This window comes from Macaca nemestrina, chromosome 5 (genome assembly GCF_043159975.1).
Source record: "Macaca nemestrina isolate mMacNem1 chromosome 5, mMacNem.hap1, whole genome shotgun sequence".
Lineage (NCBI taxonomy): Eukaryota > Metazoa > Chordata > Mammalia > Primates > Cercopithecidae > Macaca > Macaca nemestrina.
Window position 1 is genome coordinate 84646034 of NC_092129.1, and position 25127 is coordinate 84671160.

The window sequence follows — 25127 nt, forward strand, 5'->3', positions numbered from 1 at the left end:
CTGGAACTGTGAGTATGGGAGGTCAGTACAAACAACTGAAGATGTAGATTGGTGAGTCTACAGCATACAGGTGCAGGAACACATGAGTCAGGTGAAAGGTTTTAGGGGGAACGAGGTAAACAATGAGAAGACAAGAAGACTGGGAATAAAATGTTGAACAACATCTTGAGTTAAGAAATAGGAAAAGAAAAAGGAGTTTAAGAGTATGAGAATGGGAATAAATGGCCAAAAAGAAGGAGGTAACACAGATAGAATGACAATGAAGAAGCCAAAGCAAAAGAATTTTATTTTTGCCCTGAAAAAACGGGTAGTCAACATTTTCAAGTGTTTCAGAGAGATGATACAAGAACTATCCTTCCCACTTCACCACACAGAAAGGAAGATAGCCAAGAACAAGGTAAGGCTGTAGTGGGCAGGAGGGCAGTACCTACCAAAAATGCGCATGCCAATATGCTTAAATTTAGAAAAATGTAAATTAAAAAATGGCAGTGTTTGACTATCACCAGAATTATTCTTCCTTCTTATTTTTCCCCCACAAAATGCAAATATTATTGAGGTTTGATACAAGACCTGCTCCTTCTACATCTTTAGATCTGGTATGTATTTACTTCACTATCTACAGAAACATGAATTGTGTTATTGCCATGGATTCAAACTTTTATTTTTGTCTTTCAGTGCTGGCATATATTTTAAAGGTTTTAAAACTTAGAGAATTAGTCCTATGAACATATTTGTAAATATTCACTATCATTTAATCAGAACCCAAGAAATAATTTTATTTTATTTTATTTTTTATTTTTTCATTATACTTTAAGTTCTGGGATACGGGTGCAGAACATGCAGGTATGTTACATAGGTATACACGTGCCACGGTAGTTTGCTGCACCCATCAACCCGTCATCTACCTTAGGTATTTCTCCAATGCTATCCCTCTAATAATCCCCTACCCCCTGACAGGCCCCAGTGTGTGATGTGCCCCCTCTGTGTCCATGTGTTCTCATTGTTCATCTCCCACTTATGAGTGAGAACATCCTGTGCTTGGTTTTCTGTTCCTATGTTAGTTTGTTGAGAATGATGGTTTCAAGCTTCATCTATGACACTGCAAAGAATGTGAACTCATCGTTTTTTATGGCTGCATAGCATTCCATGGTGTATATGTGCCACATTTTCTTTATCCAGTCTATCATTGATGGGCATTTGAGTTGATTCCAAGTCTTTGCTATTGTGAACAGTGCTGCAATAAACATATGTGTGCATGTGCCTTTATAGTAGAATGATTTATAATCCTTGGGGTATATACCCAGTAATGGGATTACTGGGTCAAATGGTATTTCTGGTTCTAGATCCTTGAGGAATCACCACACTGTCTTCCACAATGGTTGAACTAATTTACACTCCCACCAACAGTGTAAAAGCATTGCTATTTCTACACATTCTCTCCAACATCTGTTGTTTCTTGACTTTTTAGTGATTGCTATTCTAATTGGTATGACATGGTATCTCATTGTGGTTTTGATTTGCATTTCTCTAATGACCAGCAATGATGAGCTTTCTTTCATATGTTTGTTGGCCATAAAAATGTCTTTTGAGAAGTATCTGTTCATATCCTTCACCCACTTTTTGATGGAGTTGTTTTTTCTTGTAAATTTGGTTAAGTTCCTTGTAGATTCTGGATATTAGCCCTTTGTCAGATGGATAGATTGCAAAAATTTTCTCCCATTCTGTAGGTGGCCTGTTCACTCTGATGATAGTTTCTTTTGCAGTGCAGAAGCTGTTTAGTTTAATTAGACCCCATTAGTCAATCTTGGCTTTTGTTGCCATCATTTTAGTCATGAAATCTTTGCCAATGCCTATGTCCCAAATGGTATTGCCTAGGTTTTCTTCTAGGGTTTTTAGGGTTTTTGGTCTTATGTTTAAGTCTTTAATCCATCTTGAGTTAATTTTTTTCTAAAATATTTTTTTATGATTGCTTAAATAGAAAAAATAAGTTCAAGCATAACCAGCTGTGTGGAAATACTACTACACCAAGCTATGTAATCAACTATATCCAAATAATTAAGTTTAACTCATAATTGCTAATTGTATTTGCACTTGGAATTAGAGAACACAGCACTTGAAGCTTGTATTTAAAATGTGCAACATATAATCACCTGAGATCCAAATTACCCCACTCCTTAAAATAAAATTGGAATTATTTGATTGTATGCTTGATAATATAAAAATTATCTTATTCAAAAATTAGTGTCTTCCAGGAATATGTATTTTTATATTAACTTTAATTTTATTTTATCCTATTTAAATATATGTGCAAGATAAAATAAAATGAGTTTTCACTATTAATTGACTTTCCATTATACTATGCTAACTCCAAAAGCACACAAAAATGTATCTAAAGCAGTCTATAAATATACTTCATCCAAATGAATAAAGTTAGTGTTTTAAGAAAGTGTTTTTGTTTTTGCTTAAGATAAAAGCTTTGGCTTTTTTTTTTTTTTTCTTGTGATCATATCATAGAAATTAGTGAAGGCTCAAGTTGGTAAATATTACAATTTCTAAAAATATTTCTGCTTTTCCTTCACTAATTAAAAGAATGTACATTCTGTCCATAAGCTCTTCTCATGTCTATATTTATCTCCATGGCTGCCCACCAACTAACCCCTTTCTTTTGTACTATCACCCTATTTTTGTTTCATTGTTTTTTGCTGATTTTCTTCATTTCCTAATACTACAAAGAAGTTCAAATGAAGGGCAAAGCAAAATGCCAATGGAAGCATTATATGTCTGCCAAGACCGAGTTCCTATTTTTAAGATGTATTTATGATACATCCAATACCACTGAATGATAGCAAGTGAATATTTCATAGATGTTTCAAACTTCATATGTTAAAAAGCAGACACCATCTTCTCTCTCAAAGCTCTTTTTCTTGTTTTCCCCTTCTAGGTAAATGTGCCACTGATCAGTATCCCCAACTAGAAACATAGAGTAATGCTTATCTCCTGTCTTCATCACTCTTTCCCGGCATCCACTTACTAAATTCTACAATCTGTATCTCCTAAGTCCTCTTAGAATTCTTCACATCAACATTATTCCATCAAAACCTTCTTAATTGAAACTGTCATCTCTTTTCAACTTGGCTAATTCAGGAATTCTCCTGCTTCCAGTGTTGCCCTATTGTTCTCCATATCTCATATCCCCAACACATTCCCCACAGTGCAGTCAGAAAGCCATTACCAAAAATAGTTCTAATCATGCCATTATCTTGCTTAAAATAATGATTTTTAAAAAGAGCCAAGAAAAAAAAAAAACACAAAATGAAACAACTAACATCATGTCACAGTATTTAACAGAGTGGATTCTAAAGTTGACTGCCTAGTTTCGAAACCCAGATCTATAACTTATGTGTTGTGTAATCTTGGGCAAATTACTTCAACTCACTGCATCTGAATTTTCTCATATTAAAACAGTGGGATTACAAGCTACATGCTGCTTCTGTTTTTTTTTCGCAGAACTCTAAATGATATGCTCTTCGTGTGTATGTGTGTGTGTTTGTAGAGAAATAGAATGGAAAGAAATCTAAAATGATTAACTTGATGGTAAAAATTTTGATTGTTGTATCTTTTTATTAAACTTTATTGTGGTTCCTGAATTTCCTATAATAATCATGTATCAATTTCAAAAATTGTGAGATTAATAATATTTTCTTTATCATAGAGTTTAGTGAAGAAAAAGTGGCACATGGCCCATAGCATTTATATTGTTGAAAGTTTTAAATTCCTGGTATGTTTCCTCTATGAGTCACTTTACATGACAACAATCCTGTGAAGTATGATACATATTATCCTCACCTCATACATGCATCAATTCTCAGAGTTTTAATGGTCAAATCCCTTGCTAAAAACTACACAATGAGGTCAGGATTTCAATCTAGAATGTTCTGACACCAAAGACCATAGTAACCACAATAGCCCAGAGTGACAGATGGCCCTCTATGTCCTTTTCTGAGTTTCCAAGAAAATGATGAATGGATATATGCCAATTTTTGAGGCATTCCATGGTGGTTTGAAAGCAGGCTTACATCACACAGACATCACTGATATTGCTATAACCAGGCAGATTCCAGGGCAGGATGGACAAGAAAAGGTGGACTTGGTAGTAAAAAACTATTTGTGATATTACCTATGCTAACTTTTTATAAAATCCATTGATCATTCCTCATCTTCCTTGTTTCTGTTAGTCATAATGAAGTGCTTACAATTTCCTGACAAACTGTCTCCCTCAGGCATCCTCACATTTACACATGTTGTACCCTGTAGACTCTTCTCCAGTGGCAGCATTTTTACTTACCCTTCATGATAATTTTATAATAATGTCACTTTCTCTAAAACTCTTCTCCATCCTTTCCAGGCAGCTTCTTCTCCTGAGATTCCATGATATTGTTTTCTTGCCTCTCTATGCACCTGCACCTGTTACACTAGAATATAGTGTTATTCTCTCCCAACTTACTCTACTCTGAGCCTATGGAGAAGGTCAAAGTTTTATCTATAATTCTTGTCCCCTCTGCCTAAGATAGCAACTGGTATACAGAAATTTAATAAATAATTGCTCAAATAAATATACATACATACATACACACACACACATTTATATATGTTTAATTGCAGTTGAAATGAAACAAACACAATCCACTCTAACTTTCTTATAAAATTTTTGAAATCATAAAAATGTCATGTCCATATATCTGAAAATTATGGTTGAATCTGTTTATTCCATGGCAAGTAGTTAAAGGCTACTTAACCCAATTTGACTTTGGGCAGAATACTTAACTCATTGGAATTATCTTGCTTAAAAATGGATATAACACATTGTCCTATTATTAAGAAGTATTAAGGTACTTTCACAATCCAGGCAACATTCTAGATGCTGGTGATAAAACAGTGAGCAGCCTTAGGGTTCACCCTGCTCAGATGTGTGGTTGATCCAGTAGAAGATCCATCCAACAAAAGCCATTCAGAGTGTGATGAGAGTTCTCATGTGGGTGGGGATGGTCATGGGAGTGCCCATGGTCCTTTGGGATGTGTTTGGAGAGACCTATTCCAGACTTGAAAGCAGGGGTCAGGGCAGCCTTTCTTTGTGACACCCAAGCCAGATGGTATGCATGAGTGTGTTTGTGCAAATGTGCACATGCGTGTGTGTGCACTTGGTGGCTATGAGGAACAGGATCAGAAAGAGAGCTTTCCAGATGAGTAGAATATTATTTTCAACAACTAAAAGGTGTCTACCGGATCAATTTGAAATAAATTGGTGGGGGATTTGGACACAAATATCACTGGACAAGTACAGGGGCTAGATCACATCAAGCATTATAAGTCTTCTTAAAAATGCCTTGGAGGAATGAGAAGCTATTAAGAGGGAAATGACTCAGATTTGCATTTTAAAAAAATTACACTAATTGCAATGGAGAAACTAGAAAACGGGAGACCAGTTGGAAGGCTGTTAATAATCCAGCTGAGAGAGGGAGATGATTTCAACCTAAGAAGTGGTAGGGGGTAGGAAAAAAATAAAAGATTTGAGAGATAATACAAGTATAGAATTGACAACCAATTGTTGTGGAGTCAAAAAAAGAAAAGAATCAAGGAAGACGTTCATATTTCTGGTTTAGGCTCTGGTGGGCAGGAGAGCCAGTCACTGGAGATAACAGGTATGATGTCATGATCACCTGTTTCTCTTGGGACACATAAAATTGTTTTGAAGATTAAGTGAAATAGTTTATGTGACAGCAACTACCACAATGTCAATTCATAGTGCATTATAACTCATTTCTGCAGTCATTTCCATTCCCTTCTTGTCTTTTCTGAAGTTGTACCAGTAATTTAGTAGTAAAACTGGGAATAGAATCCCAAGCTTCTGTTTACCAGTCCAGAGTTTTTTTGTTAATGGACTGCTGATCTATAAACAAAGATGAAACACAGGGATTTTAAAGCAAATATGAACAACTTATTCTGGAATTGCTTACAAGCTGTCATCTAGCCAACTTATTTTTAGTTTATATTTAAAATGAATCATATGTTCCAAAATGACTGACAGAAACACAGCTTTGTTTCTGAAGCCAATTCTTTTCCATCATTTTTGGACATCATTCAGAGCTATAACAGACTTTCAGGGTGTTTAAAAGCATTCATCCATGACAACAACAAATGCTAATTATCATAAAAAATAAATGGCTCCTGTTAACATCATTTTAAGAATTTCTCCTATTCCAGCACTATATTTCATTTATCATCCCATCTGTTTTGGGGGTGGGAACAAAGACTGGATGAAAGTATAATTATCATGTATCAAACTGGACAACACAACAAAACAGAAATGAATACAAATGGGAGGAATAGCATACATAATAAATACATATGGAAAGGAAAAAGGAAACATGTTAATAAAATGGCACCTGTGTGTCCTGCAGTAAAAGCAGATACATAAGTCCATCATAAAGACAGTAATGTTTATCTTATTGTGTATGAGGTGGAGTTTTTCCCATTTCAGTTCACAGTCCAAGCGATAATCAGATTTCCTATCGCATCATCCAATAGTCATCTTGCTCTTTTGAGAAATTTACAAATTCTCTTTGCTGAATTCTATCATTAAAACTATACCTTGCAAATATTCACAAACTATGCATCAAGCAAAGGTCTAATACCCAGAATCTATATGAAACTGAAATAAATAAACAAGCAACAAACAAATAACCCCACTAAAAAGTGAGCAAAGGACATGAACAGACACTTCTCAAAAGATGTACATGTAGCCAACAAACACATGAAAGAAATGTTCTCGAGGCAGGCAGATCACGAGGTCAGGATATCGAGACCATCCTGGCTAACACGTGAAACCCCGTCTGTACTAAAAATACAAAAAATCAGGCGGGCATGGTGGCGGGCGCCTGTAGTCCCAGCTACTCGGGAGGCTGAGGCAGGAGAATAGCGTGAACCCGGGAGGCGGAGCTTGCAGTGAGCCGAGATCACGCCACTGCACTGCAGCCTGGGCGACAGAGCGAGACTCCGTCTCAAAAAAAAAAAAAAAAAAAAAAAGAAATGTTCAACATCACTAATCATCAGAGAAATGCAAAACAAAACCTCAATGAGATACCATTTCACACTAGTCTGAATGGCTATTATTAAGAAGTCAAAAAAATAAATGTTGGCAAGGTTGCAGAGAAAAAGGAATGCTTGTACAGTTTGGTGGTAATGTAAATTAGTTCAGCCATTGTAGAAAGAAGTTTGGAGATTTTTAAAAGAGCTAAAAATAGAACTACATTTGACCCACCAATACCATTACTGGGTATACACACAAAGGAAAATAGATGATTCTATCAAATAGACACATGCATGCATATGTTCATCACAGCACTATTCACAACAGCAAAGACATGGAATCAACCAAGATGACCATCAATGGTGGATTGAATAAAGAAAATGTGGTACATATACACCATGGAATACTATGCAGCCATAAAAAGAACAAAATTATGTTCTCTGCAGCAACATGGATGTAGCTGGAGACCATTATCCTAAGTGAATTACAGAGGAACAGAAAACCAAATGCTGCATGTTCTTATTTATACGTGGGAGCTAAACATTTGGTACATATGTACATAAATTTGGGAAAAATAGACACTGGAGACTACAAGAGTGGGGAGGGAGAGAAGAGGGTAAGGCTTGAAAAACTACCTATTGGATACCATGTTCATTGGGTGATGGGTTCAGTTGTACCCAATCCTCAGCATCACACAATATACCCCTGTAACAAACCTGAACATGCACTGATTTTTTTTTTTTTTTTTTTTTTTTTTTTTTTTTTTTTTTTTGAGACGGAGTCTCACTCTGTCACCCAGGCTGGAGTGGAGTGGCCCGATCTCAGCTCACTGCAAGCTCCGCCTCCCGGGTTCACTCCATTCTCCTGCCTCAGCCTCCCAAGTAGCTGGGACTACAGGCGCCCGCCACCTCGCTTGGCTAGTTTTTTGTATTGTTTAGTAGAGACGGGGTTTCCCCATGTTAGCCAGGATGGTCTCGATCTCCTGACCTTGTGATCCACCCATCTCGGCCTCCCAAAGTGCTGGGATTACAGGCTTGAGCCACTGAAAGTTGAAAAAAATTCTACCTTGAGACATTGAAACATAAACAAAAAGACAAAAAGTCTACTATATATTTATAAATACATTTCAAAGGAACTCTTCTGCCTATCTTAGAGTCAGTTCTATCATATTAAATAATCAAAAACACTCAAGTTCTCAAAAATGCTGTAAAGTAAGAGGCAACAATTGGTCAGTTACAAGTGCAATTATCCCACTGCAAATAGTATTAAAAGTATGAGTAATTACATGTCCCTCAATAGGGATTAGAAGCTCATCAAGGGCTGGGCCTTTGTTTCCTTTAGTGGCATATAATTCCTTTCATGGCATATAACTCTCCCTGGCATGTATCAGTTGATAATCAAAATTCATTGAATTAAACGTTGCATAAAATATAACAGCAATATGTTTTATTCTTCAGAGGATTTCAATACATATTTATTCTATGAATAATTCTGTAACAACTCTAAGTTAGCATTACCACTTAAACAATCAGGCCTTTCAAATATCCAAGTATCTATGTCACCTTCAAAGCCAAGGGAGTGGCAAAGTTCCCTTTAAATAGTAACTAGTAACTAAATAGTAAGCATTTTAATAAATTTAATTTGAGGTCAGGACTCCATTAAATGTATATAATTAACTAGCTATACATATGTCCCTATTTATATTTGTCTCAATTATATAATTGAGAATATAATTTAAAGCAGGGATAGATCAATTACATGAGGCTGTATTTTACCAAACTATTGTAGGACCTGATTGCAAATCCCATTATCTATTTAGTGAATCACTTAAGAATCATATGTATTAAATAAAAATGCCACACATGTGCATGTGCACACATACACATAGGATAGTGAAGAAAGGTAATATGTCTATAGACGTTTTGAATACTTGTCAATTTTCTTCCTCCTACGAGGAGTTTAAGGATGATAATAAATACAAAATATCACATGTATGATATACATATCTGTGTGCATGGATGTATGTATATAATGTATCCATTATAAGGATATATGATGTTTGGACCACCTATACATGAATTACGTCAGGAAGGAATGGAGAAGTAAACAATCCACAGATTAACAATGCATATGTAGCTATATTTATATATTTTTGTAGATGACCATCCCTAAGCATAAGTGGACCAACTTGAAACAGGATCCCTTGGATCATTTTATTACACCTACTCACAGAAATCATTCATATAGAACCTGACATTCAAAATTTAGAAAACGGAACTTTACCAGTGACAAAGAAGTAATGATTTAGGAAGAAAGCAATATAATAAATTTAATAGGTTTAATTTGAGCTAAAAGACATATCAAACGTACCTATTTTTAAGGACTCTTAATGATGTATTCCTAATTTTTAATTATTTATAAATATTTCACATTTTTAAATAAGAAAAATTACTCTAATTTGTATCTAGATGCATTTCACTCTTTCTTATCTAAATGAAAATGTTTTTGAAATTATTTTCTGTTTTTTTAATCCTGTAGCTCCCAGTTTCCTATTCCTTTGAAAGAGTTCTCTGTCAATTTGCAGATGATCAATTTTATTGGCAAATGGGCAAATTTCTGCACAGAGTTCTATATACTGCATGCATGAACAAAATGTGCTCCTGGCATCCTTTGAGATAATTTAAATTCAAATGAAATTCAATCTCAATGTAATTATGAAAGTGTAGTCAAGTGTCCTAAAATAAAATGTTTTTATGTTCTAATTTAAAGAGCACTGTTTATATTTTGATAAGCATCTTAAAGTAAAATTAATTATCACTCTATAGTAAGCAAAATAGTATGCAGCTGCTTCACCAATGTAACTTCCAATGAAAATTAAAATTTCATTTTTATTGTTACTTTCTTGTATTTCTCTGAGACTTGTTTTTAACTGATAACTCAAGATAACCATTTGTATGCAAAAATAATAAAATGCATTAACACAAGAAAGCACGCAACCTGTAGTTAGCAAATATTTATTAAAATATTCCTTTAACTCACCGAACTAAATATCATTTAGTAAATTCTATTTTCTAAGTCTCTAAATGACATCTACACAAAAGCAGTTCCACAAACCTGAGTGTTTCAGTGAATATTACATTGTTCCACATATGAGTAAAAACTTTTCAAACCTTATAAAGTTTGTTACATTTTATATGCATTCTCTGCACATAAACAGCCAGATAAAATAGTGAGGCATAATTCTGAATTTCTTGGAAAGTTTCACTGACTCATCACAAGGCCTTGCCTTGAGAAACTACCCTAGCAAAAACTTCATTGCAGAAAAATTCTTTGAATAAGCATTTCAAAATGGGCCTGGTGGCTCACACCTGTAATCCCAGAAGTTTGGGAGGCCAAGGCGGGTGGATCATTTGAGGTCAGTAGTTCGAGACCAGCCTGGCCAGCATGGTGAAACCCTGACTCCACTGAAAATACAAAAATTAGCCAGAAGTGGTGGTATATACCTATAATCCCAGCTACTTGGGAAGCTGAGGCAGGAGAATTGCTTGAACCTGGGAGGCAGAGGTTGCAGTAAGCTGAGATCTCACCCTTGCATGCCAGCCTGGGTGACAGAGCGAGACTCACTCTCTCTCTCTCTCTATATATATATAGCAACACACACACACACACACATACACACACACACACACATTATTCAATATGATCTAAATTGTTAGACCATATTGTTTTTGAATACATGGATTCTTACTTTTTACATGATTGGAATTCTAAATATATATAAATGTGTGTATGTGTATGTGTGTGTGTGTGTGTACGCGTGTGTCTGTCTATCTATCTATCTATCTATCTATCTATCTATCTATCTATAATATTGTTTACTATATCTATCCTTCATTCAACCTACCAAAGTAGCTGATCTTTCACAGGAATTAAAAAAATGCTTATTTTACAAATACAGAGAAGTATTCAGTATAGGTATTCTTTGTTTAGATATGTGAAATTAGGATTGGTGTTTGATTCTTTCTTTCTACCCGCTAGTTTAATTTTCAAAACAAAACATAAAAGAATACAATAAGAACCTGGAATGCGCTTCAGAAAATTATCTATATTTAAAGCATAACTCCAAGAGCTACTGATTTTTCTTACCAGTGCTGTCATCATACACAACCGTGACGGTTTTCCACTTGAAAAACTGCACCAGGTCTAAAATGGCACGGCTGAGTGAAGAGAAGTCTGGGTAGAGACTGACATAGAAGGAATCTTTGTTGTCTGACACCTGGTGCTTCCAGCGGGTCTGTATGTGGGGAACTCCCAGAGCATTGCAGATGGACTGCACTGCATTTGCTGATGAGCTGTGTGAAGGCCCGAAGATGGCAGCCACCCCAAGAGACAGCTGATCACAGGCTGAAGAGGAGATAAAAGTCTGTCAATACTGAGAGGAGAGATGCCAGTATGCCAGCAGATACATTATTATTTTAAACCCAACGGTATCATCCTCAAGAAATATTTGTGTTTTAGAAAAATATTTATCTACTTTTCACTAATTTAAAATTTTGTCTGACTCTGAACATTTTCCATTTGTTACAAGGGAATTAACTAACCCAGATGCCTGCAGCTCAATGTTCAAATAATTCTATAAATAATGCCAGGGGAGGGAGAGAGAGAAGGAGAGAGAGGACGAATACTTTTTTTAATTTAAGGGGGCAGTGCTTGTTTTGGAAGACCAGTTTATATGAGGGGAATGAGGGAATAGTGCAGCTTCTCAAATTCACTAAACAGCTTTTACATTTTCCATTTCTTAATCAAAAGCCACATAGTTCTCTCTTTACCCATGCATTTAACTATGCTCACACACAGCTGAATATTTCCATATATCTGATGATACAGATCAGGTTATGCGAACACTCAGCTACACAAAACCTGTTATAGCTCTTAGAGAGTGATTTCATATGGATCAGTCTCATTGAGTAGAAAAACAGCAAAGTCATTAGACAAGTACTCAGTCATCTTTATATATTTGGTTTTGGATGCTATAAGTGTTTTCTATTATTCTAAACTATTTTTTAAAGTTTGTATTTACTCACAGAAAATTTTATTCATATCAATAATAACCACAGTAATTAAGAAAGGTGTGAACAAACTAGAGGGTATTCAGATTAAAATAGACTGTGCCGTGACCTGAACTTTCTATAAAGCACACTGACACAAATAGCGAGCTTGGGCCTAGAAAGTGAGTAACTATTGGGAACACAAAAATTATCTTTAAATATTTGAAGACCTGGCATGTGAAAGAAGCTTAAGTTTGTTTCGCTTGACGAGCAAAGGGGAATTAGAAAAAATAGAAGCTTCTCCTGAATTTTTACCCAATTATTTATTTATTTATTTATTTATTTATTTATTTATTATTTACTTTTCTGAGACAGAGTCTCAGTCTGTCTCCCAGGCTTGATTGCAGTGGTGCAATCTTGGCTCACTGTGACCTCTGCCTCCTGAGTAGCTGGGACTATAGGCACGTGCCACCATGCCTGGGTAATTTTTTGTATTTTTAGTAGAGACAGGGTTTCAACGTGTTAGCCAGGATGGTCTCGATCTCCTGACCTCGTGATCCACCCTCCTCAGCCTCCCAAAGTGCTGGGATTACAGGCGTGAGCCACCACACCCAGCTTATTATTATTTTTAATTCTAAATATGGCCTCATGCCATGGTTCACACCTGTAATCCCAGCACTTTGGGAGGCCAACGCAGCAAGATCGCTTGAGACCAGGAATTCGAGACCTGCCTGGGCAACATAGTGAGACCTCCTCTCTACTAAAACTAAAACTAAAACTAAAACTACAAAAAAAAAAAAAAAATTCAGCTGAGCATGGTGCTGTGTGCCTGTAGTCCTAGCTACTTGGGAGGCTGAGGGGGGAGGAGCACTTGAGCCTGGGACACTGAGGTTGCAGTATTCATGATGTTGCCACTGCTGGCCTACCTGGGTGCCAGACCAAAACTGTGTATCAAAAAGAAAAGAAAAAGTAAAACATGTTCAAAAATGAAATAGTCTTCCCCAAGAGGCAATGGTTTGCCCATCACTGCAAATATTTAAAGGACAGAGAAGGATTGTTATTGAGCTTTAGGCATAAAGTAGGTGTTCAGACTCAATTCCTCCAAAATGGATAGTTTATAATTCTACTGTGTGAAAATTTCTGCTATTTTCCCTCAGTTTTCTGCATAAAATGTAATATTATAGGTGACTTAAGCATGGAAATATTTAATAATTAAGTAAATTATTGTCAGGAAAAAAACACTTGTTTAAATATTCTTAAAAAATCAATATGATCTAAATAAATTATTTTTAAATACATGGATTCTTACTTTCTAAATAACTCATGGAATTCTAAATTAGTATAAATGGTGGCTAGACTTTAGAATTTTTCACTCAACGTGAGATTTTAATTAATACATATTGAAGATAAATGATCTTTCTTCACCAGGTTTGTGACAAATCACAAACCAAGAAAAGCTAAAAACACTGAATTAGGTTATTTAGAATGTTTCTAAGTGTGTTTCAAGCAAGATTAGAGCTTTCAGTTATCAGAAGAGATATTTAAAAATATATGATTCAAACAATAATTCAAGCTCTAATACATCAATTTATTAGTTGAGCAGAAGAAGATTACCTATTAAAACTGTAACAAAAAAATAGATTAAATGTCAAACTGTAATATCCCATTTCTTATTATTTTATTGCATTGGATAAATAATTACATTTTTAAAATATCTAATGTAAGCTATTTTATAACTAATCAATAACAATATTACCAATATATACATTTCTTGATAAAGTTAAAAAACCATATTGGCTCTCTCTGCTATATTATGTTTTTATGTATTGCTGTGTCCTCCAAGCAGTAATAACTCAACAACTCAACAAACAAGAGATTCAGAAGATAAAATCCAAACCATGACATTCACAAAGAAAGTTACTCATACGCTTATTTGAGCTTTTCCTAGCTTCAAGCCAAAGTGAAATGATGGATTTGATTCCCAGTGAGTTTTTATTGGGTAACAAAGCTTGTAAATTCCTTATAATATTTTAATCAAACCACATGACTTTATCACTTCATAATTTTGCTAGGGCATTCTCAGGATAGTTCTCTGTTGTGAGAACATCCGAACCTGTATTTTTTTATGCTGTTCATTTGAAACCACCATTAAGAAATCTACTAATATTTTATCTATACTGCACTCGTACTCCATATTCTTTGATCGAAATGTTTTCATTAGAGGCAGAACTTCTTCTTCCTAATGGAAACAATCATGAACTATGCCACTAATCAAATGTAATAGTCTTGACTTAATGATTTATTTTGCAATTATGATGACAAATGTAATATTTCACAGTTACCTTTAACCTTTTTCTCAGTCTTCAAAACCTTTCATCACCTGACATGGTTCTGAAATGTGGAAACTTATTTGTATTCCTAAAGATATGAATTCAAAGGGCATGCAAAATATGGCTTTGATAAACACTAGTTAGCTGCTGGGGGAAAAGAAGGATACTTTCATCTCGAGAAATATTGTACCTTGTCAGTTACATTAATATTAATGAGCTTAAAAAAACTGCACTAACCTGGAATTATAAATAATTATATACTTTTACATCAATATAAGGTAGCTACAGTAAAACCATATTAGCATTACAGAAAGGCAAATATTGTTTAAAAATATAATGTTAGAACAAATGCTTTGTAAGCCTTTTCCTTTGAGAAAAATCTTTATTATAAAATTTAATTCCTATTATACAAGTGCTAACTATGCAAAAGAAAAGATCACCTACTATAAGATCATCTACATATACAAGAAAAGATGGCCGGGCGCGGAGGCTCAAGCCTGTAATCCCAGCACTTTGGGAGGCCGAGACAGGTGGATCACGAGGTCAGGAGATCGAGACCATCCTGGCTATCACTGTGAAACCCCGTCTCTACTAAAAAACACAAAAAACTAGGCAGGTGTGGTGGTGGGCACCTGTAGTCGCAGCTACTCGGGAGGCTGAGGCAGGAGAATGGCGTAAACCCGGGAGGTGGAGCTTGCAGTGAGCTGAGATCCGGCCACTGCACTCCAACCTGGGCAACAGAGTGAGACTCTGTCTCAAAAAAAAAAAAAAAAAGAAAAAAGAAAGAAAAGATTACCCCCATAAGACTATAGAAACACTTCTTAAACACATTTACTGCTGGTAGCTGTTTAAAATAAATGCTTTAATAATAGTTTTCTCTATTGCCTTCCTTCGTATATAAATATTAAATTTTTATGCCACCAAATTATTTTTCTTTTTAAATTTATTTCTCCATTTTTGACATTTAAAACAGTTATAATACAGAAATAAAATTCATAAAGTACTCTAATTATGTCCTTATATAATTCAGTTTTTACATCATCAGCCATTTATTTTCAGTTACAAAGAGAAATATTCGATGATTAAAATATGAGCATGGAATGTACACTAACTAATGGTTGCTTAAAATTTTCCAATTAAGTTTCAATATATGCTGACATTTTGAAGTCACTTAGAATCACATAGCTTTCAAGGTAGCCAGTGAGTTGACACCACAGTAATAATATAATGGGATTGACAGATAATGCAAATAAAGACGTAAGACTGGATTGCAAAATTGGTAAAATCCACCGATATAAATTTTATTTTTTGGGGTTCTTAAAAATAGGAATGCTTCAATAAGACAGAAGGATCAATAGGAAAAAAAAACAATTTCACTAACAGATGTAATTGTATTTCATGCCATAAGCACATTTTTTGCAATAGGTAATTATACCACTTTATCTTCTCTGATAAAATTTATGTGAATTTTGAAAATAAATCTTTGCATGCAAATACTCCTAACAACTTATTAACTGTATGTTGAAAATAAAAAATATCTTAAGAATACCTAGGAATTTGAATTCCAGAAAACAAAGGTGTTAATAATCTATCAATTACCTTTCTTGGATGCTTCAAAACTATCATAAAGGTTTATCTTCTGGGTATCATAGGTAAGGGTAGTATTGGGTAGCAATGTTCTGTTTCTGTTAATTGTATTCACAGCAAATCTGAATGCAAGTTCCTCAGCTCCCATTGGGCCAGATTCCACATATTCAAAAATACCACCTGGCAAAAAGAAAGAGAATAATCATCATTTTTACAAGAATAAACATAATTTTTATAAGATAAAGAAAATATCAGAAGTTTTCTGTACTTTTATACATGTGCATGTGCATTTGTGTGTGTGAGAGTGTGTGTGTGTATGAGAGAGACAGAGAGAGAGAGAGAGACAGAGAAAGAGAGAGAGAGACAGAGAGAGAGAGACTTAAGTACATGGAGTTTGTGCTTACTTTATGAACTTTGGGATATTCTCTTTCAGCCACAGCCATATTGGTAAAATTGCCTTAGTATTGCTGCCAAAATTTAACATGATTTTTACTTTTTTTCTTTAATTATTACTTATTTTAGGGCCTAGGTATAGAGAGGTCTTGACTTAAGTACTGAAATTTATCCCCCCCAAATTTATAAACAGTCCTAGAATAATCAGTCCTCTTCATTGGTATATACTATAAAATTAAGCATAGAAAAAAAGTGTGTTAAATGTTGTCTCCATTCAGAAATCAAAATTCTTTTGCACAACTTTTTTTTTTTTCTTTTTTGAGACAGAGTCTCTCAGTTGCCCAGGCTGGAGTGCAGAGGCGCAATCACAGCCCACTGCAGCCTTGACCTCCTTAGGCTCCGGTGATCCTCTCACCTCAGCCTCCCAAGTAGTCAAGACTACAGGCATGTGCCATCATGTCCAGCTAATTTTTGTATTTTTTGTATCCATAGTGAGGGTTTCACTACGTTGCGAGTCTCAGACTCCTGGGCTTAAGCGATCTGCCTGCCTTGGCCTCCCAAATTGTTCGGATTTACAGGAGTGAGCCTCTATGCCCGGTGGCATAGTTTTTATGGCATTTATTGTGTTAAAAGCCCAAATTATTTGCAAATTTCAGCATCTTGCTTGTGAGCAAAGAGAGTTAGCATTTTGCTAGTTGTTTTATTCTAAGTCCCTTTTAAGAAGACACTTAACATTTATGAAGGATGCCTCTCCAAAACAACGCAACTCCTTTAATCAATGAATAAAACTGTAGTATATAATTTTGGCCATAAAATATAGAGTATAATTTTAAAATATGTCCCTTCAATTTGTGACCTTCCACCAGCTGTGTCTCATTCTAGTTCCCTCACTCTTGTCACAGCCTTCCTTCTCTCTAATATCACTGCTCTCTCCTTATCTGGGAGTGACCAAACTGAGGCTTTTGTCTCCATAAGAATCATTGTTGGTTTGGAGAATGAAATAAAAGGTGGAGCACCTGATTCCTAACCCCTCCAACCTCTGTCCTTAGGAAACTAGTACTTTAAAAATGCAGAATATTTATCTTTATTCCTTTCAAATTTCACACCATGTACTCAGTACAGTCATTCATAAATTAGACTTTCTTGAATAAGCCTATTTATTCCACATCTAGCAATTCATGCCTCATCAAAGATATTTTGACAGATGAGTGTCAGGTGACTATACTATTAGCAAACTACCTATTATAAATTAGTAAGAAGTTGTAACGTTGTAACAATCCCTCTAACTATGAGGAGTTAGGACTCAGAATAGACTAGAGGGGTGACGCAAATTTATATTCAGGAAGAAGAGAAAAAATAATTATTTGATACCATATTCATTTGAAATATTTCTCTTATTCTGGATTTTAACCAGTTTGATGGTGTAGTTACTAAAACAATCAACTTGTGAAATAGCACTCAATATATCTGAAATCTTTGGCGACTTATGTTAAGCAAAACGATAATAATTATATGTGTCTAATGAGTATAAAGAACCAACCTAGATTCCTTCTGTGTATGTGGAGAAGAACAGTGGTATTCTTCTTTACTCTTTACTCTTATATATAACATTTATTTGGAGCTAGACTGGGGTTACATTCTGGCTTTGCCAATGCCTTCTGTATAATTTTGGGCAGTTGCTTAAAACCTCAGTCTGAGCTGCCTCATCTCTTAAAAAAAGAATGACAAGGAGGCTACTGCATAGAATTGTAATAAAGAATAAATGTTAGCACATACAAAACAGAGTGGCTGTCACAGAGTAAGCACTCAAAAAGTGTTTGAGGTCACAATGAACCTTCAAAGCCATCCAAAATAGCATTATTTTACAGGTATTACCCCTTTGGTCAAAGATAACAAAGCTATCAAGTGATAGAGCCACTAGCAGAATCTACTCATGATCTACTCATGCCTGACTTCAAAACCCTTACCTGTTCCACTACAAACTAGTAGTTTTCTGCAAAATTTCAGTCAGGCAAAATACACAAAACTTCCTAAAATGTGAGGTAAGATGACTTAATAAGATGTAACTAAAAAGGTAAGATCTTACATATGAAACAAAAATAATTGACTAATTGTAAGGTACTTGTAAAGTAGGAATAAAGAGGCAATTATAGAAATGCAAGCCTTAAGTGGTTTCTTATTGGCAAATAAAATAAAAAACTGCATCTTCTTTTTTTTCAGTTCAAAATGGTAGTTTCTATGTGATAAAAGTATGCAATAAAGATCATATTTTATAATATTAGATTAATATTTTACTCAATTATAATATTGAATCAACATTTGATGATAGTGAATTAAAACTTTCTTATTATCAATCTTTAAAATAAATAATTCAAATTACACATTTTTTTTTTTTTTTTTGAGATGGAGTCTCACTCTGTCACCCAGGCTGGAGTGCAGTGGCACGATCTCGGCTCACTGTAACCTGCACCTCCCGGGTTCAAGCAATTCTCCAGCCTCGACCTCCCAAGTAGCTGGGATTATAGGCACCTGCCACCATGCCCAGCTAATTTTTGTGTTTTCAGTAGGGATGGGGTTTCACCACACTGGTCAGGCTAGTCTCGAACTCCTGACCTCAGGTGATCCACCCACCTCAGCCTCCCAAAGTGCTGGGATTACAGGTGTGAGCCACCATGCCCAGCCTCAAATTCCACTTTAAGTTTACATATTTATCACCAGTTTGAATGTTTAAAGAAATTTTTTTTATTTCCTTAGGGTAACACATGTTCTACCTTAAATTAAAAAATAATTAAATTTTATTAATCCGAAGCCAAAGTTTAAAATTTTGTATATAATAAACAAAAACATCCAGATAATGCAACCTTTTAGGACAAAATATAACCACCCAACAATGTTAACTCAAGAAAAGAGAGAAATCCTGAATAGCTTATTACCCCTGATATGTGGAAGGAGGTGAAAAAAATCTAGTAGAGAATTGGTTTCCAAATAAAGTTGGATTGGTGTTACAAACTGTTAAGGAGAAAGAACTTTTTAAATTCTATTTAAAAATTTGGAAAGTCTTACTATCATCCAACTTAGTATAATCACCATACTATATAGTATAAATGCAATTGATAATTATTTTATTTAAAAATAATTTTTTAGAAAACAACAAAATAATGAGACTTTGTTAAGATAAAAATCACAAATGAACAGCAAATGTTATATATAAGAGAAGGGAGTTCCATTAAAATCAGGAAAAAGATAAAATGCCTATAATATCCACTTTTCTTTAATATTTATTTTTCATTTCATAACATATAGAGATACAAAGTTGTTTTGTCAAATATGTTTGACTATATCAATGAAAATACCAAAATTGAAAGAAGTTATCATCAAGAAGTCTCCACTTAAACAAATACTAACTAAACCAAGTTCTACAGGCAGATTATTGATCACAGATGAAGCCACTACATTGCTTAAACATGAGAAGTATAAGAGAAAATACAAACACATGGGTGAATATCAATAAATTTGGACTACAAAAAGAAAGAATAGGAATGACTAATGAAGTTTACATTTAGAATTAAAGTGCATGGCAAGTATAATTTTAAAAAAGCAAAAAATGCACAAATAAAATTACAGTATTTTAATGTTTTAGCAGTATTTAGAGAAAGGTAACATAATAACTGTTTGAACATAGTAATTCAAGAATGCATTTTGAATTCTAGGACAAAGACTAAACAACAAAATAGTATCTGATAAAAATTAATAGAGAAAAATAGATAAGTAGAATAAAACACAGCATCCATAAACAGTTTTCCATCTATATAGAAAACAATATTAAAGTGATAATGCTGCAGTTCTAATAAAGAGATTGTATTTTCAATAAATATTTCTGGATCAAGTAGATAATTATATAAAAGTTATTTCAATCATACATTGAAATGTGACATTAAAATAATAAAGTTGTTACAAAAAGCTTAGCTAAGAAAAGATTTTTTAAAAGAAAACATAAGTGATGCTCATAAAGGTAAAAATGCGACATATTAGACTTTCTTAAAATTAAGAACTTCCTCATCAAAGACACACTCAACATACACACTCAACACAGACACACACATATGTGTATATGTGTGCCATAAACAAATGAGGACAAACACACACACACGTGTGTGTGTGTGTGTGTATATATATATATATGACATATTCTTTATATCCTATAAGTAGAATTAGTGGATTCACACATATATACACACATTTAGTGGATAGATTCACTTGTGTGTGTGTGAGAGAGAGAGAGAGTGAAAAAGACTCCTCTCTTAAAAATCTACAAAAAAACAAAATGGCAGTTAAACCAATAGAAATATGAGTATAAAATTTGAACAAGCATTCCCCAAAACATAAATTGAAATGGACAATGTACATATATAAAAAAAGTGATCAATTTCATGGTATTCTGGAGAATGAAAATTTAGATCGCAACTCAAAACAATTGTATATACACCAGCATGGCTAAAATGAAAAAGACAAACTGGCTCAATCTACATTGAAAGTTGGCGTGAACCCGGGAGGCGGAGCTTGCAGTGAGCCGAGATCACGCCACTGCACTCCAGCCTGGGAGACACAGCGAGCCTCCGTCTCAAAAAAAAAAAAAAAAAAAAAAAAAAAAGAAAGTTGAGTGTCTGAATCTTCTACCACTGAAAATACACAAACTCTGTGACAGAAATTTCACTCTGGGATAGCTGATAAACAGAAATCCGTACATATGTTCATCAAAACACATCTGCAAGGATATTCATAACAGCATGGAAGACCTGCATCAATAAAGAACTACATGCAACAACATGAGATGAATGTCACAAAAAAATGATTCAGTGAAAGAGGCCAGACACAAAAGAATACTGCTGTATGATTTCATTTTTCAAAAAGTTCAGAAAATTATAGTGGTGGGAATAGTTGTAAGAAGAGAGCATGATGTGCTTTTGAGGTGCTGGTGATGATCTGTTTTTTAATCTGAGTGCTTGGATACATATTACTAGAACTTTACTCGTATCGTGGGTGCACTTTACACAGATCATTCTTTAATAAAATTTTACTTTAAAAAACAATTGTATAAAAGTGCTAAGGCCATTCTAAGTCTGATAACACAAGCAGTAAAAATATTACTAAATGTAGCTTCAATATTTGAAAAACAACTATGCATCAAACATAACTAAAGACAAATATGAAAACATATGAAAGTATATTAATTAAATATAATACATTTAAAAAGAACATTAATATATTCAACAAATAAAAGAACTAGCTACTAAAAACATAACTCCAGTAGAAAAATTGACAAAGAGCATCAGTAGATAATATTCATAAATAACAAATGCAAATAACCACTAAATGTAAGAAAATGCTCAAAAATAGGAAAAGGGAAAGGTTAATTAAAACAAGGAGATAGAATCTTTATGAATCAAATGTGTTGAAGTGTAAGAAAAAGCGCAGTTGAATAGAAAAATAAATCGACACAAACTTCATTGAAATCCTTTTTCAAATCTATCAAGCTTTAAAAATATCACACACTTGAATGCACTAATTCTACTTATAGGATGTAACCTTAAGGAAAATGTCACTGATTTAGCTGCAAGGATGTTCACTTCTTTATTTATAAGAACACAATAATTCAAAATTTCCTAAGTATACAATGGCAAAAGACTTTTTACAGAAGCTATGGTAGATATAATAAAACACTATATATTTAGTTATTTTTAAACTATTCTATAGAAGGTATTTGATGACAAAATGCCTTACAAGTAGTTACAATATGCCCTTATGCATAACAACGTATTAACCTTGGTTCATTTTAGATAGGCATTTGATTAATTTTGATTTTCTGATTTTTCGCTTATTTGTATAATTTAAATAGCTAACAATGGACATATGTCAATCTCGTTATTTAAAAAATGAATAAAATATTATTCGAAGTGAAGCTAGAAATAGTAAAGAGTAGTAGAAAAACAGGACAGTAAAGGAGAAAACAAAATTTCAGGGTGTTTGTGCCTTTGCTTCATTTATAATGAGAAAGACTTAACATATTTATATGCAGAGGGAAAGAACCAATAGGAAGAGAAAGCTAAAAGGTAGAAAAGAGAAGGCATTAGTGATGGAGTCAGGTGTCTCAGGAGCAAGAGAGGTTCAAATCCAAAGCATGGCAAATAGGCTAAGCCTAGGGGAGGAGGACACCTTATTCACTCCAGCAAGAAGCAATTATCTGTAATCTGCCGATGTGGAGATGGGCAGGAAATCAAGGGCATATATATTTTGTGTATTTTCTTTGTAAAGTGAAATATAAGGCTCTATATATTTGATTCTCTGAGGAAGAAATCAGACGTTTTTTATAATTTTAAAAGAACGCCTTTGATTTTAAAATTGCTATTTATTTATTTATTTTTTTTTTTTTTTTGAGACGGAGTCTGGCTCTGTCGCCCAGGCTGGAGTGCAGTGGCGCGATCTCGGCTCACTGCAAGCTCTGCCTCCCGGGTTCACGCCATTCTCCTGCCTCAGCCTCCCGAGTAGCTGGGACTACAGGCGCCCACAACCGCGCCCGGCTAATTTTTTGTATTTTTAGTAGAGACGGGGTTTCACCGTGGTCTCGATCTCCTGACCTTGTGATCCGCCCGCCTCGGCCTCCCAAAGTGCTGGGATTACAGGCGTGAGCCACCGCCCCCGGCCTAAAATTGCTATTATAAAATTGAATGGCAAATCATTTTTTTCTACCTGTTCATGAACCTGCAAAAGGATAATTGTTGGCATGATTTTAGACAAGACATTTTTCTTTCCTATGACTTGAAAAAATAATATCCATTTTGCACTGGGAATCTTCTATAAAACTGTTTGTTCCTAGAATTATTCCTTTTATTATGAAGTGTCAGGATTGTATGTAGCATTTCGTAAGCATGCGATCCATGAAGAGAGAATTGCTCTCCTAACAGTTCATAAATCATGTTTGATGGATAAAATACATCTCAGAATAACAAAGGACACTTAAGACCTATATGATCTTAAAGAAGCATCTCAGTAATCAATAATTATGTGCTCTCTCTAGACTTATACCAAAATTCACCCAGTTTCACATTTTCAAGAATCTAGGGACTCCTATGTAGCTATCATCTAATTCCTTATTCTTCATACAACACAAGCAAAACGTACTGCTTTCTCATAGTTACTTTGAACTTCTCAGGTTCAAAAAATCATCTAAGATAATCATTCTCACAGCTTTATCATTGTTTTATTTCTTAATTCAGGAAGGGCCATCATATCTCACATAACCTCTCTATCAAGCCATAAAATGCCCGCAATTCTTCTTCCAAGGTTATATTAAAAGTTAACAGTTCTCATCACTATAAAAGGCTTGTTAAAAGAAAAAATAATAATAAAGGAGAGGAGAATACCTTTCTTTTCCATGGGCGTAATTGCCCTCCTTCGTTTTGTAGATACAGGAAACCAAATGTCAAGGGATCCCTAGTTTACACAGAACACTCGGTGCTGAAACTTTTCGCATCACAGTCTCTGACTCACAAAAGAACATCACTACTCAAGACTTGAAATAAAAGATTTATTAGTCAACTGCTAAAGCCTAGTCAATGCCTTTCTCTTTTAAATCAATTTTAACTACTACTGAGGAGTGTATGACTCATAAACCCATGACGGATATACCAACCAACGTCACATCTAACCTCTGAGACTTTTCAAATAAGTCTTACTTTAAAGTGAGTACAATCTGTGTTTTATAGACTTTAATTTAATAAAGAAATTGATGTTCTAAATGGCACACCATCTGTTGTCCTCCCAAAAGATATGTTGATTTTCTCAATCACATGTTATACTAATCTTATTTTCTGTGTAAACAATTGCAAAAGGTATCCTCTCCATTTTAATTTTGTACAAATCATTATCTAAAGGACTAAATCATCAAGTTTCTTTAATTTTTATGCAATATAATGCCAAAGGACAATGTTACATTGGCCTTTGGCTATTAAATGACATGCCCTGGATATTAAATGACATTAGGGAATTATTTTTTTCTCCTTAGGAAAAGTAATGATATAGTGGTTATATAAGAAAAGATTCTGACTCTTAGGATATAAAGTCTTTAGTTATGAAAGAAGTGTCATAAACACAAAACTGGAAAAAATATTAGCAATTGTTTTATCAAAGTGCTTATGAGTGTTTATTATACTATTATTTGAACTTTTCTGTATGTTTAAAAATTCAAAATAAAAATGTGGGGGTAAAAAAAAAATGGACAAGAAGAAATAAAATCCCAATACTCATTTTGTTCTTAATGCATGTTTCTAACAGACCTCTCAAAATGACCATTACATTAACCTGCAAATATTTACATTTACTATGCACTAAAATTGCACTATTATCCTGAATGTAAAAGATGGAGTCTAAGAATCATACAATCAATAAATCATCTGGTCTACCCATCATTCAGATACATAGATTGCCTTTATTACTACATATTGGCCTCCAGGAATGACGAACTTATCATCTGAAGCAGTGTCTCACTTCTCTGGAGAGCTCCAGCACAAAGGTCTCCCGTATTTTAATCCATCATCTGTTTTTCTAAAGTTTTTAATCATATCTTTTTATTGGGATACATGTAAGCCCAACTTTAACATGATTATCTTCCAGAAACAGATTTCA

At 34.3% G+C, this 25127-nt stretch overlaps 1 protein-coding gene across 7 annotated transcripts in view; it reads right to left on the reverse strand.

Moving 5' to 3' along the window:
• Positions 1 to 25127, reverse strand: part of LOC105478796 (glutamate ionotropic receptor kainate type subunit 2) — a 705430-nt gene that overhangs the window by 459754 nt on the left and 220549 nt on the right. For all 7 annotated transcript variants that reach the window (XM_071096677.1, XM_071096679.1, XM_011736429.3 and 4 more), the window contains exons 2-3: positions 16065 to 16232; positions 11234 to 11491 (exon numbers count right to left, since the gene is read on the reverse strand). In XM_071096677.1, coding sequence (XP_070952778.1) covers positions 11234 to 11491; positions 16065 to 16232 — 426 coding nt within the window. The remainder of the gene's footprint in view (positions 1 to 11233; positions 11492 to 16064; positions 16233 to 25127) is intronic.